At 45.4% G+C, this 17441-nt stretch overlaps 1 protein-coding gene across 1 annotated transcript in view; it reads left to right on the forward strand.

The window, feature by feature from the left end:
- Positions 1–17441, forward strand: part of ATRN (attractin) — a 236352-nt gene that overhangs the window by 197817 nt on the left and 21094 nt on the right. The window contains exon 28 of the mRNA XM_056553301.1: positions 16191–16298. Within this exon, the coding sequence (XP_056409276.1) occupies positions 16191–16298 (108 nt within the window). The remainder of the gene's footprint in view (positions 1–16190; positions 16299–17441) is intronic.

Below are 17441 nucleotides of genomic sequence, written 5' to 3' on the forward strand. Positions count from 1 at the left end.
TACATTTTACCTTTATTGGTGGTTTTACTGGTCACTTGTCATTCTTCTATTTATACAGCTGTGACTGGCTACTCCAGTCTTTCCCAACCAGGGTGCCTCCAGCTGTGGCTAAACTACAACTCCCAGCATGCCCGGACAGCCTTTGGCTGGAGTAGCCAGTCACAGCTGTAGAAATAGAAGAATGACAAGGGACCAGTAAAACCACCAATAAAGGTAAAATGTAACATAACAGGGCACCATGTGAGGCGCCAACTAAAATAGTTTGGCATTGTATAAGAATGAGATGTGCAACAGCTGGAGGCACCCTGGTTGGGAAACACTGGTCTACTCTGTTCTGTTTATATGCAATTAAAGGTGTGTTCCAGGGGAAAACTTTATTTTATTTTATTTTATATCAACTGACTCCAGAAAGTTAAACAGACTTGTAAATTACTTCTATTAAAAAATCTTAATCCTTCTAATAATAATCAGCTGCTTAAGTTGAGTTGTTCTTTTATGTCTTGCAACAGTGCTCTCTGCTGACATCTCTGCTTGTCTCGGGAACTGCACAGAGTAGAAGAGGTTTGCTATGGGGATTTGCTTCTACTCTGGACAGTTCCTGAGACAGGTGTCATCAGAGAGCACTTAGACAAAAAAGAACAACTCAACTTCAGAAGCTCATAAGTACTGAAAGGATTAAGATGTTTTAATAGATGTAATTTACAAATCTGTTAAACTTTCAGGAGCCAGTATATAGAAAAATTGCCTGGATAACCCCTTTAAGCATCTGTGACTGCTCATTCCAGATACTTCATGTAAGGCTCCTTTCACACTATATTATTGTTCCATTTAGGAACTTCCGTCAGAAGTTCCGTCACTATATTGGGGAAAACCGTCCGTTACAAAACCCCTGACGGCCACGACTAAATCGCATTGCAGCCTATGGGGTTTTGTAACTGCCCGTTTGCACCCGTATATGCCCGTAATTCATTACGGACGTTATATAGTGATGGGACATCGTGGCGGAAAAATTACTGCATGCAGTACGATGTCCCGTCACTGTATAACGTCCGTAATGAATTACGGGCATATACGGGTGCAAACGGGCAGTTACAAAACATCATAGGCTGCAATGCGATTTAGTCGCGGCCGTCAGGGGTTTTGTAACAGCCGGTTTTCCCCAATATGGTGACGGAACTTCTGACGGAAGTTCCTAAATGGAGCAATAATATAGTGTGAAAGGAGCCTTACTGTTATTGTAAATAAAATAATAAAAAAAAAACTATTGAAATTAAAAAGCAAACTTTTAAAGCTTCATAAAACTTACGTAGAATGTGCTCTCCAGTGCTGTAGGCAGCTGTTCTGTATGCTCATGTACAACCAATTCATCACGTATAGGGGGAGATTTATCAAAACCTGTCCAGAGGAAAAGTTGTCCAGTTGCCCATAGCAACCAATCAGATCGCTTTTTCAACAGGAAAGAAGCGATCTGATTGGTTGCTATGGGCAAGGTTTCCTCTCGGTTTCCCCTCGGTTTCCCCTCGGTTTCCCCTCGGTTTCCCCTCGGTTTCCCCTCGGTTTCCCCTCGGTTTCCCCTCGGTTTCCTCTCGGTTTCCTCTCGGTTTCCCCTCGGTTTCCCCTCGGTTTCCCCTCGGTTTCCCCTCGGTTTCCCCTCGGTTTCCCCTCGGTTTCCCCTCGGTTTCCCCTCGGTTTCCCCTCGGTTTCCCCTCGGTTTCCCCTCTGTTTCCCCTCTGTTTCCCCTCTGTTTCCCCTCTGTTTCCCCTCTGTTTCCCCTCTGTTTCCCCTCTGTTTCCCCTCTGTTTCCCCTCTGTTTCCCCTCTGTTTCCCCTCTGTTTCCCCTCTTGTTTTCTAGCTGTTCCCAGACTTAATATTTTGGCTGAGATTTATCCCCGGGTCCTTTCCCTATTCAGCACCTTTTTTCGGCCGTGGTATCAGGAGCCACGTTTAATAGCTTTTTCCTCTCCTATAACTCAACGTAACAAGAAGCGACTTAATTGCAGCTCTTAATGACTTACAAATGTTTCGCGGACTTAATTACCAATAAATAATTCATAATTTTTTTTTCTTTCTTTGTTTTCACCCTCCAGACTAGTAAATGCGGCCTGGTCCAGACGGCCGCAGGGTCATAAAGCTGGTGTGAATTATACATAGCCGACTGATCGATAGTTCTCCAAATGTGCAGCTCCCGGACCTAATAAAATGTCATTGTGGATTTATCTTAAGTCTGGGGAAGAATGGGAAGGAAAATAGTTAGAAAATGTTACAATCCTAAATGTAAGTTCACACGTACATAATTCGCTGCAGAAAATCTGCAGCAGGTATTGCGAACTATTCTCTTCAATGGATCCACAGCATATAGTGGAGAATTTACAGATTTGCTGCCGACCCATTGAAGTCTATGGGTTGCAGAACAATCCGTGGTGGGCTTGTACTTGTGTGAACTTACCCTTTAACCCCTTAGCGGGGGTACATATACGGCGATCGGGCCGATGCCAGCATTAACCCTTTAGACCCCCTTTTCCCTTAAAAAAGAAAATATATGTAAACAAAAATAAACCTAAACATATGTGTGTAAATGGTCACTTTGTATACCCTAAAAAATTTATAAAAAGCGATCAAAAAGTGTCATCAAAACAAAAAATGGTACCGATAAAAACATCAGGTCACGGCACAAAAAATTAGCTCTCACACATCCCTGTATTCGGAAAAATAAGTTATACGGGTCAGAAGATGACAATTTTAAATATACTAATTTTCGTATAAAAAGTTTATAATTAAAAATAAAATAAAAAATAAAACCAATGTAAGTTGGGTATCATTTTAATCATATGGACCTACAGAATAAAGATCAGGTGTCATTTTTAACGGAAAAAAGCCCCCAGAAGTTACAAAATGGCGTGTTTTTCTTTTCTTTTTTTTCAATTTTGCCACACAAATTTTTTTTTTTGTTTCACCATAGATTTTATGGTGAAATGATTGATGTCATTACAAAGTACAACTGATGGCGCAACAATCCCTCATATAGGTCTGTAAGGTGAAAAATTTGCCCTTATTAAGGTTCAATAGGCATCTTTAATAAAAAAAAACAACTGTTTTACCTACCTCCATGTCGTATATGTGGATTTTTCCAAAGCATTTGATACGGTGCCACATAAAAGGTTGGTGCATAAAATAAGAAGGATGGGGCTGAGGAGAATGTGTGTAAGTGGGTAAGTAACTGGCTCAGTGATAGGAAACATAGGGTGGTTATTAATGATTTATTCTGATTGGGTGACTGTTACTAGTGGGGACCACAGGGGTCCGTCTTGGGTCCTGTCCTATTTAATATATTCATTAATGACCTTGTAGAGGGGTTGAATAGTAAAGTAGCAATCTTTGCAGATGATACTAAACTCTGTAAAGCGGTAAACACAATAGAGGACAGAGCACTGTTACAGATGGATCTGGATAGGTTGGAGGTTTGGGCTGAGAAGTGGCAGATGAGGTTCAACACTGATAAATGTAAGGTAATGCACATGGGGAAGAAAAATCCGGGCTGGGACTATGTATTTAATGGGAGAACACTTGGGACGACTGATGTGGAAAAGGACTTGGGAGTTTTAGTTAATATTAAATTTAGCTGTAGTGACCAGTGTCGGGCAGCTGCTGCCAAGGCAAATAAAATCATGGGGGGCATCAATAATTCTACCGCTGTACAAATCACTAGTCAGACCACACATAGAATACTGTGTACAGTACTGGGCACCAGTGTACAAGAAAAATATAGGGGAGCTCTAGAGGGTTCAAAGACGGGCAACCAGAGTAAGGCTGGGTTCACACTACGTTTTCTCCCATACGGGAGCGCATACGGCAGGGGGGAGCTTAAACCTCGCGCTCCCGTATGTCACCGTATGCGCTCCCGTATGTCATTCATTTCAATGAGCCGGCCGGAGTGAAACGTTCGGTCCGGTCGGCTCATTTTTGCGCCGTATGCGCTTTTACAACCGGACCTAAAACCGTGGTTGACCACAGTTTTAGGTCCGGTTGTAAAAGCGCATACGGCGCAAAAATGAGCCGACCGGACCGAACGTTTCACTCCGGCCGGCTCATTGAAATGAATGACATACGGGAGCGCATACGGTGACATACGGGAGCGCGAGGTTTTAGCTCCCCCCTGCCGTATGCGCTCCCGTATGGGACAAAACGTAGTGTGAACCCAGCCTAATACGGGGAATGGGAGGAATACAGTACCCAGAAAGATTATCAGAATTAGGGTTATTTAGTTTAGAAAAAAGAAAGCTTAGGGGGCGACCTAATAACCATGTATAAATATATCAGGGGACAGTACAGAGATCTCTCCCATGATCTATTTATACCCAGGACTGTATCTATAACAAGGGGGCATCCTCTGCATTTAGAGGAAAGAAGGTTTCTACACCAGCACAGACAGGGGTTCTTTACTGTAAGAGCAGTGAGACTGTGGAATTCTCTGCTAGAGGAGGTTTCATGGTGAACTCTGTAAAAGAATTTAAAAGGGGTCTGGATGCATTTTTGGAGAATAATAACATTACTGGTTATGTATATTAGATTTATAGGGACAGAACATTGATCCAGGGATTTATTCTGATGCCATATTTGGAGTCGGGAAGGAATTTTTACCTCCAGTATGAGTTTTTTTTTTTTTTGCCTTCCTCTGGATCAACTCAGTAGGGACTCATTAGGGTTATAGGTTGAACTTGATGGACTCTGGTCTTTTTCCAACCTTATGAACTATGTTACACCGTTCCTGCGCTGATCCCTAATTCTGCCTGCAGTCAGTGCCCCCGGTGTTACATGAGCAGGGAACATCAGGTGACGACTGCAGCCAATCAGTGGTCACACTCTCTGCTCAAGAGTATGGAGAGTCATGTCACTGCCGAGGCTTCTGATTGGCTGTGACAGTTATGTGACGCTAGGGCACCAACCACGGACTATAGAACTCCGGAGGGAGAATGAGGGGTCAGTGTGGGAACTGAGCCTGAGGTAGGACACACGGGGGAGATGAGGGGACAGTGATAACTGACATAGGGAGAGATGAGGGGACAGTAATAACTGATATAGGGGGAGATGAGGGGACAGTAATAACTGACATAGGGAGAGATGAGGGGACAGTGATAACTGACATAGGGAGAGATGAGGGGACAGTGATAACTGACATAGGGAGAGATGAGGGGACAGTAATAACTGACATAGGGGGAGATGAGGGGACAGTGATAACTGACATAGGGAGAGATGAGGGGACAGTAATAACTGACATAGGGGGAGATGAGGGGACAGTAATAACTGACATAGGGAGAGATGAGGGGACAGTAATAACTGACAGGGAGAGATGAGGGGACAGTGATAACTGACATAGGGGGAGATGAGGGGACAGTGATAACTGACATAGGGGGAGATGAGGGGACAGTGATAACTGACATAGGGGGAAATGAGGGGACAGTGATAACTGATATAGGGGGAGATGAGTGGACAGTGATAACTGATATAGGGGGAGATGAGGGGACAGTGATAACTGACATAGGGGGAGATGAGGGGACAGTGATAACTGAGATGAGGGGACAGTAATAACTGACATAGGGGGAGATGAGGGGACAGTAATAACTGACATAGGGGGAGATGAGGGGACAGTAATAACTGACATAGGGGGAGATGAGGGGACAGTGATAACTGACATAGGGGGAGATGAGGGGACAGTGATAACTGATATAGGGGGAGATGAGGGGACAGTGATAACTGATATAGGGAGAGATGAGGGGACAGTGATAACTGATATAGGGAGAGATGAGGGGACAGTGATAACTGATATAGGGAGAGATGAGGGGACAGTAATAACTGACATAGGGGGAGATGAGGGGACAGTGATAACTGACATAGGGGGAGATTAGGGGACAGTAATAACTGATATAGGGGAGATGAGGGGACAGTAATAACTGACATAGGGGGAGATGAGGGGACAGTGATAACTGATATAGGGGGAGATGAGGGGACAGTGATAACTGATATAGGGGGAGATGAGGGGACAGTAATAACTGACATAGGGGGAGATGAGGGGACAGTGATAACTGACATAGGGGGAAATGAGGGGACAGTGATAACTGATATAGGGGGAGATGAGTGGACAGTGATAACTGATATAGGGGGAGATGAGGGGACAGTGATAACTGACATAGGGGGAGATGAGGGGACAGTGATAACTGAGATAGGGGAGATGAGGGGACAGTAATAACTGACATAGGGGGAGATGAGGGGACAGTGATAACTGATATAGGGGGAGATGAGGGGACAGTGATAACTGATATAGGGGGAGATGAGGGGACAGTAATAACTGACATAGGGGGAGATGAGGGGACAGTGATAACTGACATAGGGGGAGATGAGGGGACAGTGATAACTGACATAGGGGGAGATGAGGGGACAGTGATAACTGACATAGGGGGAGATGAGGGGACAGTAATAACTGATATAGGGGGAGATGAGGGGACAGTGATAACTGACATAGGGGGAGATGAGGGGACAGTGATAACTGACATAGGGGGAGATGAGGGGACAGTGATAACTGACATAGGGGGAGATGAGGGGACAGTGATAACTGACATAGGGGGAGATGAGGGGACAGTAATAACTGACATAGGGGGAGATGAGGGGACAGTAATAACTGACATAGGGGGAGATGAGGGGACAGTAATAACTGACATAGGGGGAGATGAGGGGACAGTGATAACTGACATAGGGGGAGATGAGGGGACAGTGATAACTGACATAGGGGGAGATGAGGGGACAGTAATAACTGACATAGGGGGAGATGAGGGGACAGTAATAACTGACATAGGGGGAGATGAGTGAACCTGGTACACTCCATTATTTACTCCTCCGATTCACTGGTGTTTTGTATAATCTGCAGGATAATGTGAAATATTGACAGTCGCGGGGTCCATGAAGTCTCTGTCATTGTCCTGACGCTTTATATTCTCTTCTGTTGTTTCTGACAGTGTGAGGACAACCAATATGGCCCATTATTGCTGCCCTACTGTTCAGACTTTGTCTACCCAGGTATACAGGAACAACTGTAGAATATAGGTGCCATTCAGAATCTGGAAGCAGCAGATACAACCTGCAGGGGGCGCCAGTGACTTACTACATCTAATGGGGAAAAGTATTAGTTGATTGCATTACAATTTGACTCGGACAAGCCCTGTTCTTCCTATTTGGGGGGGGGGGGGGGGGGTTGACCAATTGTCTAAGGTACTGCTGTGGGGATGGACACCCCGTGGTACTGCTGTGGGGATGGACACCCCGTGGTACTGCTGTGGGGATGGACACCCCGTGGTACTGCTGTGTTCCTATATACAGTAGATGCTGCCTCCTAGTGTTGTGTTTGAGGATCGCACTGCTGCTGATCTGCTGCCCTCCTCTCTTTGTGCAGCTCTTCCCCTCCCCCACATATGGCTAATCAGTTCACATCCCCTAAAATCTTCCCAAATCCTCATGTAAACGTCGCTGGAGCGCAGATCACGACCCCGCTGCTCGCTCACAAATGCTGCACGTAGCCGCCAGCAAAGTCAAGACATTTAGCAAGTTTAAAAGTAAAATGTCACTTGTGCTGAATCTCCCACCGGCACAATAGAGGCAGCGGAACAAAGAGATCTGATGTGAGCGCCCGTCCCTGTTACTATTGTGGAGCACTAACAGCCCCAGCATGCCTTTGCCTTGTAGGATTTAGCAGACACCTTATACCAGCAATGACTTTATGATAGGGAGAAATTGCCCATTTTTTTTTACTCTTTGTATCTTAATGACTCCTATCTAGTTGTGGGCACTAGATGGCAGTGTTGCGCCATTAATACCGCATAGTGTTCACTGTATAGCTGCCTCCATACTTTGCATTACTTTCCAGATGGTTATATTAATAAGTGGTTATATGTAAGGAAAAGCTTGTGTCCGTGAGTGCTCCACCTGGCCTTGAAGTGATGGTGTGTGATGGTAGTGTTTTCATAGTGCCCTATGGAGCTGAACGCTTTGTGGCACGCTGTAAAAGCTTCCTAGGACACAGTCACGTGTGTATATGGATATATATCTACCTGCGCAGCGACACAGATTCCCAGGCCCTGTGGCCCCTAAGTGTTGTCTGACCCTTTAGCCCACCCTTGACTATGAGGGGCCCACACTGATTGTGGTGGTTGTTAACCATTCATATATTACTGTCTCAGATGCAGAAGAGCCGTACACACTTCTGCACTGCTCACAACTAAGCTGGCCAGGTTCTAGATCAGTGTTTTCCAACCAGCGTGCCTCCAACTGTTGCAAAACTACAGCTCCCAGCATGCCCGGACAGCCAAAGTATTTCATTCATGAACCAGGAGGTACTGGATGAACATTACTATAGCTTCCTCCCATATAGAAGTGTTGCATTATATCAGTATTTCATTCATGAACCAGGAGGTACTGGATGAACATTACTATAGCTTCCTCCCATATAGAAGTGTTGCATTATATCAGTATTTCATTCATGAACCAGGAGGTACTGGATGAACATTACTATAGCTTCCTCCCATATAGAAGTGTTGCATTATATCAGTATTTCATTCATGAACCAGGAGGTACTGGATGAACATTACTATAGCTTAATCCCATAAAGAAGTGTTGCATTATATCAGTATTTCCCAACAGCTGTTGCAAAACAACAACTCCCAGCATGCCCGGACAGCCGACGGCTGTCCGAGCATGCTGGGAGTTGTAGTTTTGCAACAGCTGGAGGCACTCTGGTTGGGAAACACTGTTCTAGGTTGTATCATGCGCTGTGCTGTTGGGTTGGGCAGGTGCGACAGAGCTGGATGTGTCGGGCTCTGCAGGGCCCCAGCTGTGTATTTTGCAGTATTGTATATGCAAATTTTATAGCTAAATAACAACCTCAACTCTGCTGCATCTGCGGCGCAAGCTTTGTGTTGCTCTTGTATATAGGATAGATGTGTGTACTGATCCTGCAGACTGGGGCACTATGTACCTCATCTCTGGATGGAGTCATCATCCCTGACTATATGAGCCTGGTGATGAGGGCAGACCGCCCATTACTGCCCCCTCCCCCAATACCCCACCCATCCTGCAACAGTGGACAGGTCACAGCCACCCCCACGTCCCCCTTTTCAAAACTGAAAGAAGCGATCTGATTGGTTGCTATGGACAACTCTGCAACTTTTCCTCTGAACAGGTTTTGATAAATCTCCCCATAAGTGTATATGGCACGAACTCTCCCAGATCAGAACACCTTCACTCCTGAAATACTCTGTGCTGCTTTCTCATAATCGTTCCCCTTGATGACATTGTAACTCACATTTAAAGGGTTATTCTTTTTTTTTTTTTAAACTGTTTATTTGTAGTTTTTACAATTTTACAAAATGGTAACAAAGGAAAATAGAGCTAAGGTATATGGAAAACAATAAATAAATATATATATATTTTTTTTTTCTTCATGTCAACGGGCTCCAGAAAGTTAGATTTGTAAATTACTTCTATTTAAAAAAAAAAAAAATTAATCCTTCCAGTATTTATCAGCTGCAGAAGTTGAGTTGTTGTCTTCTTTCTGACCACAGTGCTCTCTGCTGACACCTCTGTCTGTCTCAGGAACTGTCCAGAGTAGCAGCAAACCCCCATAGCAAAACTCTCCTGCCCCGGACAGTTCCTGAGACAGACAGAGGTGTCAGCAGAGAGCACTGTGGTCACAGAAAAGAACAACTCAGCTTCAGTAGTTAAGTACTGGAAGGATTAAGATTTTTTTTTAATAGAAGTCATTTACAAATCTGTTTAACTTTCTGGAGCCAGTTGATATGAAAAAAAGGTTTGTTTTTCATGGAATACCCCTTTAATCCTGCATAAACTATACTCCCTTAATCTTTGTGAGCCAGGGCACCCCTGTTGGGAGTGTTTGTGCCCTCCCATCAGGGTCATCATCCTTCCAATCTTAATCCTTCCAGTACTTATCAGCTGCTGAAGCGGAGTTATTTTCTGTCTGACCACAGTGCTCTCTGCTGACACCTCTGTCTGTCTCAGGAACTGTCCAGAGTAGCAGCAAATCCCCATAGCGAACCTCTCCTGCTCTGGTGGACAGTTCCTGAGACAGACAGACAGGTGTCAGCAGAGAGCACTGAGGTCAGACAGAAAAGAACAACTCAACTTCAGCAGCAAAGTACTGGTAGGATTAAGATTTTTCAATAGATGTAGTTTAGAAATCTGTTAAACTTTCTGGAGCCAGTTGATATGATGTTTATTTTTTGTTTTCATGGAATACCCCTTTAACCCTGCATAAACTATACTCCCTTAATCTTTGTGAGCCCGGGTGCCCCTGTTGGGAGTGTTTGCACCCACCCATCAGGGTCATCATCCTGCTTTCCCAGAGTCCTGAATGGCAGCTGTGCATATGTTATCTTCCTGTATTCAGACCCCCTCCTTGTATATAATCCATACGTATTTCATGGCGTTGATGCTGCTGTCAGTCACCTGGTGATTGAATGTCGGTGGCGCGGGCTGATTTACCGCCGTGTCGGCTCTGCCTTGAAAGGGCTTTTAATTTGAAGTGAAGACGTTTAAGTGCGATCTTTATTTTTTATTTTTTTTCAGCGTGTAGCGTTCGGCTGGTATGTAAGGATCTGATTGATACATCAAACGCCTCTGCGCTCCAATTGTTCTAATGCAGTCACAGGCATTCTGTAACTTGTCACCAGCTGAGCGCTGACACCGCGCACACGGCTCTGCTGTGCCGGGCGAGGGTCATCTCTGATAAAACCGTAGTACCATGCACTGCACCACATGGAGCTGGAGCACTACCAGGTCCATGAATAGAATACTAGACGTGCAGTAAAGACCGACACATACATGAGCATAGGGAAAGAGAGAGTAACTTTATAATGCAGTGTTTCCCAGCCAGGCAGCCTCCAGCTGTTGCAAACTACAACTCCCAGCATGCTGGGAGTTGTAGTTTTGCAACAGCTGTTGGGAAATACTTATATATGGGAGGAAGCTATAGTAATGTTCATCCGGAACCTCCTGGTTCATGAATGGAATACTAGGACTGCCGTGAAGACTGACACACACATGAGCAAAGGGAAAGTACAACAGCTGGAGGCTCCCTGGTTGGGAAACACTGCATTATGAACTTACTCTATCTTTCCCTTTGCTCATGTATGGGTTGGCCTTTGGCTGTCCGGACATGCTGGGAGTTGTAGTTTTGCAACAGCTATTGGGAAATACTTATATATGGGAGGAAGCTATAGTAATGTTCATCCAGAACCTCATGGTTCATGAATGGAATACTAGGACTGCAGTGAAGACTGACACACACATGAGCAAAGGGAAAGTACAACAGCTGGAGGCTCCCTGGTTGGGAAACACTGCACTATGAACTTACCCTATCTTTCCCTTTGCTCATGTATGGGTTGGCCTTCGGCTGTCCGGACATGCTGGGAGTTGTAGTTTTGTAACAGCTGGAGGCACCCTTGGTTGGGAAACATTGCACTTTCCCTTTGCTCATGTATGTGTCAGTCTTTACTGCTGTCCTAGTATTCTATTCATGAACCAGGAGGTTCTGGATGAACATTACTATAGCTTCCTCCCATATAAAAGTGTTGCATTATATTAGTATTTTCTAGCAGCTGTTGCGAAACTACAACTCCCAGCATGCCCGGACAGCCGTTGGCTGTCCGGGCATGCTGGGAGTTGTAGTTTTGCAAAAGCTGGAGGCTCCCTGGCTGGGAAACACTGCATTTTAATAAATCTTTCCCTTTTGCTCATGTATGTGTCAGTCTTCACTGCACGTCTAGTATTCTATTCATGGACCTGGAAGTGCTCCAGTTCCATGTGGTACGGTGCATGGTACTACGGTTTTATCAGACTGTTGCGAAACTACAACTCCCAGCATGTCTGAACAGCCGAAGGCCGACACATACATGAGCAAAGGTAAAGGTAACTTTTATAATGCAGTGTTTCCCTGCCAGGAAGCATCCAGCTGTTTTAAAACCACAACTCCCAGCGTGCCCGTACAGCCAATGGGGCATGCTGGGAGTTGGTTTGGCAACAGCTTTAGGCACCCTGGTTGGGAAACACCTTGGATATTGCAACACTTCTATATGGGAGGACGCTATAGTAGTGTTCATCCAGGACCTCCTGGTTTATGAATAGAATACTAGGACTGCGGTGAGGACTGATTGGTACCAGAAAGTAAAACAGATTTGTACATGACTTCTATTAAACAATCTTAATCCTTCCAGCACTTATCTGCTGCTGTATGCTACAGCTGAAATTCTTTTCTTTATGAATTTTATTTTCATTCTGACCACAGTGCTCTCTGCTGACACCTCTGTCTGTCTCAGGAACTGTCCAGAGTAGGTGCAAATCCTTGTAGCAAACCTATCCTGCTCTGGACAGTTCCTGACATGGACAGAGGTGTCAGCAGAGAGCACTGTGGTCAGACTGAAAATAAATACACGACTTGCTCTGTAGTATACAGCAGCTGATAAGTACTGGAAGGATTAAGATTTTCTTTTTTAATAGAAGAAATTTACAAAATCTGTTTTAACTCAGTATCAGTTGATTTAAAAAATAAAATGTTTTCCGCCGGAGTACCCCTTTAAATACACGAGCAAAGGGAAAGATAGAGTAACTGTATTTAAAAATGCAATGTTTCTCTTACAGTAATGCTCATCCAGCACCTCCTGGTTCCTGAATAGAATAGAATAGAATACCAGGAATGCAGTAAGGACTGACGCATACATGAGCAAAGATATAGATTGGGTAAATGTATAATGCAACACTTTTATATGGGAGGAAGCTATAATAGTGTTCATCCAGAACCTCCTGGTTCATGAATAGAATACTAGGACCAGAGATGTCCCTTGTAGATTTGGGCCCTGATGCAAAATCTGCAACAGGGCCCCATGTGCTAGTTAGAATACTGCTCTCTTATGGGACCGATGTGCTTTGGGGCCCCCCTTGGGCACCAGGGCCTTGGTGCGACTGCTACCTCTGCACCCCCTAGAGATACGCGCCTGACTAGGCCTGCAGTATATACTGACACATACATGAGCAAAGGTAACGATAGGGTGACTGTAGAATGCAACACTTCTGAATGGAAGGAAGCTATAGTGATGTTCATCCAGGACCTCCTGGTTCATGAATAGAATACTAGAAGTGAAGACTGACACATGCATGAGCACAGGGGAAGATGTTACTGTCAGTGTTTCCCAACCAGGGTGCCTCCAGCTGTTGCAAAACTACAACTCCCAGCATGCCCGGACAGCAAATTTGTTGTTTTGCAACAGCTGGAGGCACCCTGGTTGGTAAACACTGGTCTATGTGGAAGAAACCTATATCTGTGTTCATCCAGACCTTCCTGGTTCATGAATAGAATACTAGGATTAGTGAAGACTGACACATACATGTACAGATGGAAGGATAGAAGTGTGAACAATGCTTTATTCTCCCCTGTAGCATGGAGCTGTGTCTGTGTTCATCCAGAGTCTCCTGGTTCATGAATAGAATACCAGGACTGCAAACTGTAGACCAGTGTTTCCCAACCAGGGAGCCTCCAGCTGTTGCAAAACGATAACTCCCAGCAAGGTTGTCTGGGCATACTGGGAGTTGTAGATTTGCAACAGCTGGAGGCCCCCAGGTTGGGAAACACTGTTGTAGACTGACACAATGTAGGCTGACACATACATGAGCAAAGACAAAGATAGGGTAACTTAATGCAGTGTTTCCCAACCCGGGAGCCTCCAGCTGTTGTACTTTCCCTTTGCTCATGTGTATGTCAGTCTTCACTGCAGTCCTAGTATTCCATTCATGAACCAGGAGGTACTGGATGAACATTACTATAACTTCCTCCCATATAGAAGTGTTGCATTATATCAGTATTTCACAACAGCTGTTGCAAAACTACAACTCCCAGCATGCCCGGACAGCCGAAGGCTGTCCGGGCATGCTGGGAGTTGTAGTTTTGCAACAGCTGGAGGCACCCTGGTTGGAAAACAGACAGAGGATTGGGGGTGGTATAACTGCACCCAACATCCCACATTTAGGTGAGTGGAAAGCTACATTATACAATATAAATGTGACTACTGCCAAAATTAGATGGTCGTATGAGAGTTGTGGTCAGTACTCACTCCTTCCTCTAGGTGGCGATAACCAGAAAATAACCATCTCTCCTTGTGTCAGTCTTCACTGTGCTCCTCTATTCCTAATACACTGAGGAGCTCTATGTAGGAGGCATAATAGGAATAAGACAGAATGTAAAGCGGATGTAATGTGTGACTTTATCACCGACATCCTGCAGTGAACCAGGAGGCTCTGGATGAACAGGAGTATAACGCTTTCCTGCAGTTTATGGCTCTGTCCTCAGACGCTGTGAAGTGTGGCGGATGGCGGGCCCCCGCACCGGGTACAACGAGGACTCCTAAAATGTCAAGCCGCCGTCTCCAGCCGCGCTCTCCTATTCAATGTGACAGCTCTGTTCCCTTCTAGACTGACATAATACAGCGTCAGGCTGGGGCAGTATGCGAGACCCTGGGGGTGCAACGGCTAAAAGAAACCTCTGGAGGGGGCTATTCCTGGTCTGTCTGCTTTATTTAGGATGGGAGGGGGCAAAGTATTTATAGTGTTATTGAGCGTTTATATAGGTCAGCAGGGGATGCGAGTGTAAGTGGGGCTCCCAATATAAAGGATTTTAGTGCAAGTGGAGGCTACCAATATTTAATTTTATTTGTGGTATAGTCTGCCCCCCTGTAATCCAGCTGTGGTATAATCTGCCCCCCTGTAATCCAGCTGTGGTATAATCTGCCCCCCTGTAATCCAGCTGTGGTATAATCTGCTCCCCTGTAATCCAGCTGTGGTATAATCTTCCCCCCTGTAATCCAGCTGTGGTATAATCTTCCCCCCTGTAACCCAGCTGTGGTATAATCTTCCCCCCTGTAACCCAGCTGTGGTATAATCTGCCCCCCTGTAACCCAGCTGTGGTATAATCTGCCCCCCTGTAACCCAGCTGTGGTATAATCTGCTCCCCTGTAATCCAGCTGTGGTATCTGCCCCCCCCCTGTAATCCAGCTGTGGTATAATCTGCCCTCTAGTAATCTGGCTGTGGTATCTGCCCTCCCTGTAATCCAGCTGTGGTATAATCTGCCCCATTGTATTCCATCTGTCGTATAATATTCTCCCTTTGTTATCCGGTATAATCTGCCCTCTAGTAATCTGGCTGTGGTGTAATCTGCCCTCTAGTAATCTGGCTGTGGTGTAATCTGCCCTGTAGTAATCTGGCTGTGGTGTAATCTGCCCTGTAGTAATCTGGCTGTGGTGTAATCTGCCCTCTAGTAATCTGGCTGTGGTGTAATCTGCCCTCTAGTAATCTGGCTGTGGTATAATCTGCCCTCTAGTAATCTGGCTGTGGTGTAATCTGCCCTCTAGTAATCTGGCTGTGGTGTAATCTGCCCTCTAGTAATCTAGCTGTGGTGTAATCTGCCCTCTAGTAATCTGGCTGTGGTGTCATCTGCCCTGTAGTAATCTGGCTGTGGTGTCATCTGCCCTCTAGTAATCTGGCTGTGGTGTAATCTGCCCTCTAGTAATCTGGCTGTGGTATAATCTGCCCTCTTGCATTCCATTTGTGATAAAATCTGCCCTCTTCATCCATCTGGGCTATAATCTGTCCTCATGTAATGTGTTTAGTATAATCTGCCCCTGTAATCCAGCTGTTGTATAAACTGCCCCCAGTAACCCCCCCCCCCCCCCCCTTATTATGCAGTTGTGGTATAATCTGCCCCCTGTAATATATATATTTTTTGGTATAATCTGTCCCCCTATAATATATTTTTTTGGAATAATCTGCCCCCCCCTATAATATATTTATTTTTGTATAATCTGCCCCTGTACTCTATCTGTGGTATAATATTCCCTTTTGTTATGCAGTTTTGGTATGATCTGCTCCCTGTAATATATATATATATATATATTTGTATAATCTGCCCCTGAATATATATATTTGTGTATAATCTTCCCTTGTAATATATATATTTGTGTATAATCTTCCCTTGTAATATATATATTTCTGTATAATCTGCCCCTGTAATATATATATTTGTATAATCTGCCCCTGTAATCCAGCTGTGGTATAATCTGTATCTTCACTGTTTATTTATCAGCAACTCATCCGGGAGATGCAGCAGATGGCGAGCCGGCCCTTTGCCTCTGTCAACGTCGCTTTGGAAACAGATGAGGAGCCGCCAGATCTGATTGGTGGGAGTGTAAAGGTGAGGACTGCGCTAATCACAAAGACCCTGAACTCAGTAACACTGGCGGAGAGCTGGGAACGAGGTATCACACACACCAGACCCCCTCCTCCGGAGCATTACTATACACTACACTGAGGGGTCCGCCAGACTTATACATTGTACGATGTCACACACACCAGACCCCCTCCTCCGAAGCATTACTATACACTACACTGAGGGGGTCCGCCATCCTTATACATTGTATGATGTCACACACACCAGACCCCCTCCCCCAGAGCATTACTATACACAACACTGAGGGGGTCCGCCATCCTTATACATTGTACGATGTCACACACACCAGACCCCCTCCTCCGGAGCATTACTATACACAACACTGAGGGGGTCCGCCAGACTTATACATTGTATGATGTCACACACACCAGACCCCCTCCTCCGGAGCATTACTATACACAACACTGAGGGGGTCCGCCATCCTTATACATTGTACGATGTCACACACACCAGGCCCCCTCCTCCGGAGCATTACTATACACTACACTGAGGGGGTCCGCCATCCTTATACATTGTACGATGTCACACACACCACACCCCCTCCTCCTAAGCATTACTATACACAAGACTGAGGGGGTCCGCCAGACTAATACATTGTACGATGTCACACACACCAGACCCCCCATCCTCCGGAGCATTACTATACACAACACTGAGGGGGTCCGCCATCCTTATACATTGTATGATGTCACACACACCAGACCCCCTCCTCCGGAGCATTACTATACACAACACTGAGGGGGTCCGCCATCCTTATACATTGTACGATGTCACACACACCAGACCCCCTCCTCCGGAGCATTACTATACACAACACTGAGGGGGTCCGCCAGACTTATACATTGTACGATGTCACACACACCAGACCCCCTCCTCCGGAGCATTACTATACACAACACTGAGGGGGTCCGCCATCCTTATACATTGTACGATGTCACACACACCAGACCCCCTCCCCCAGAGCATTACTATACACAACACTGAGGGGGTCCGCCAGACTTATACATTGTACGATGTAACACACACCAGACCCCTTCCTCCGGAGCATTACTATACACAACACTGAGGGGGTCCGCCAGACTTATACATTGTATGATGTCACACACA

Source organism: Hyla sarda, chromosome 1 (assembly GCF_029499605.1).
Source record: "Hyla sarda isolate aHylSar1 chromosome 1, aHylSar1.hap1, whole genome shotgun sequence".
NCBI lineage: Eukaryota > Metazoa > Chordata > Amphibia > Anura > Hylidae > Hyla > Hyla sarda.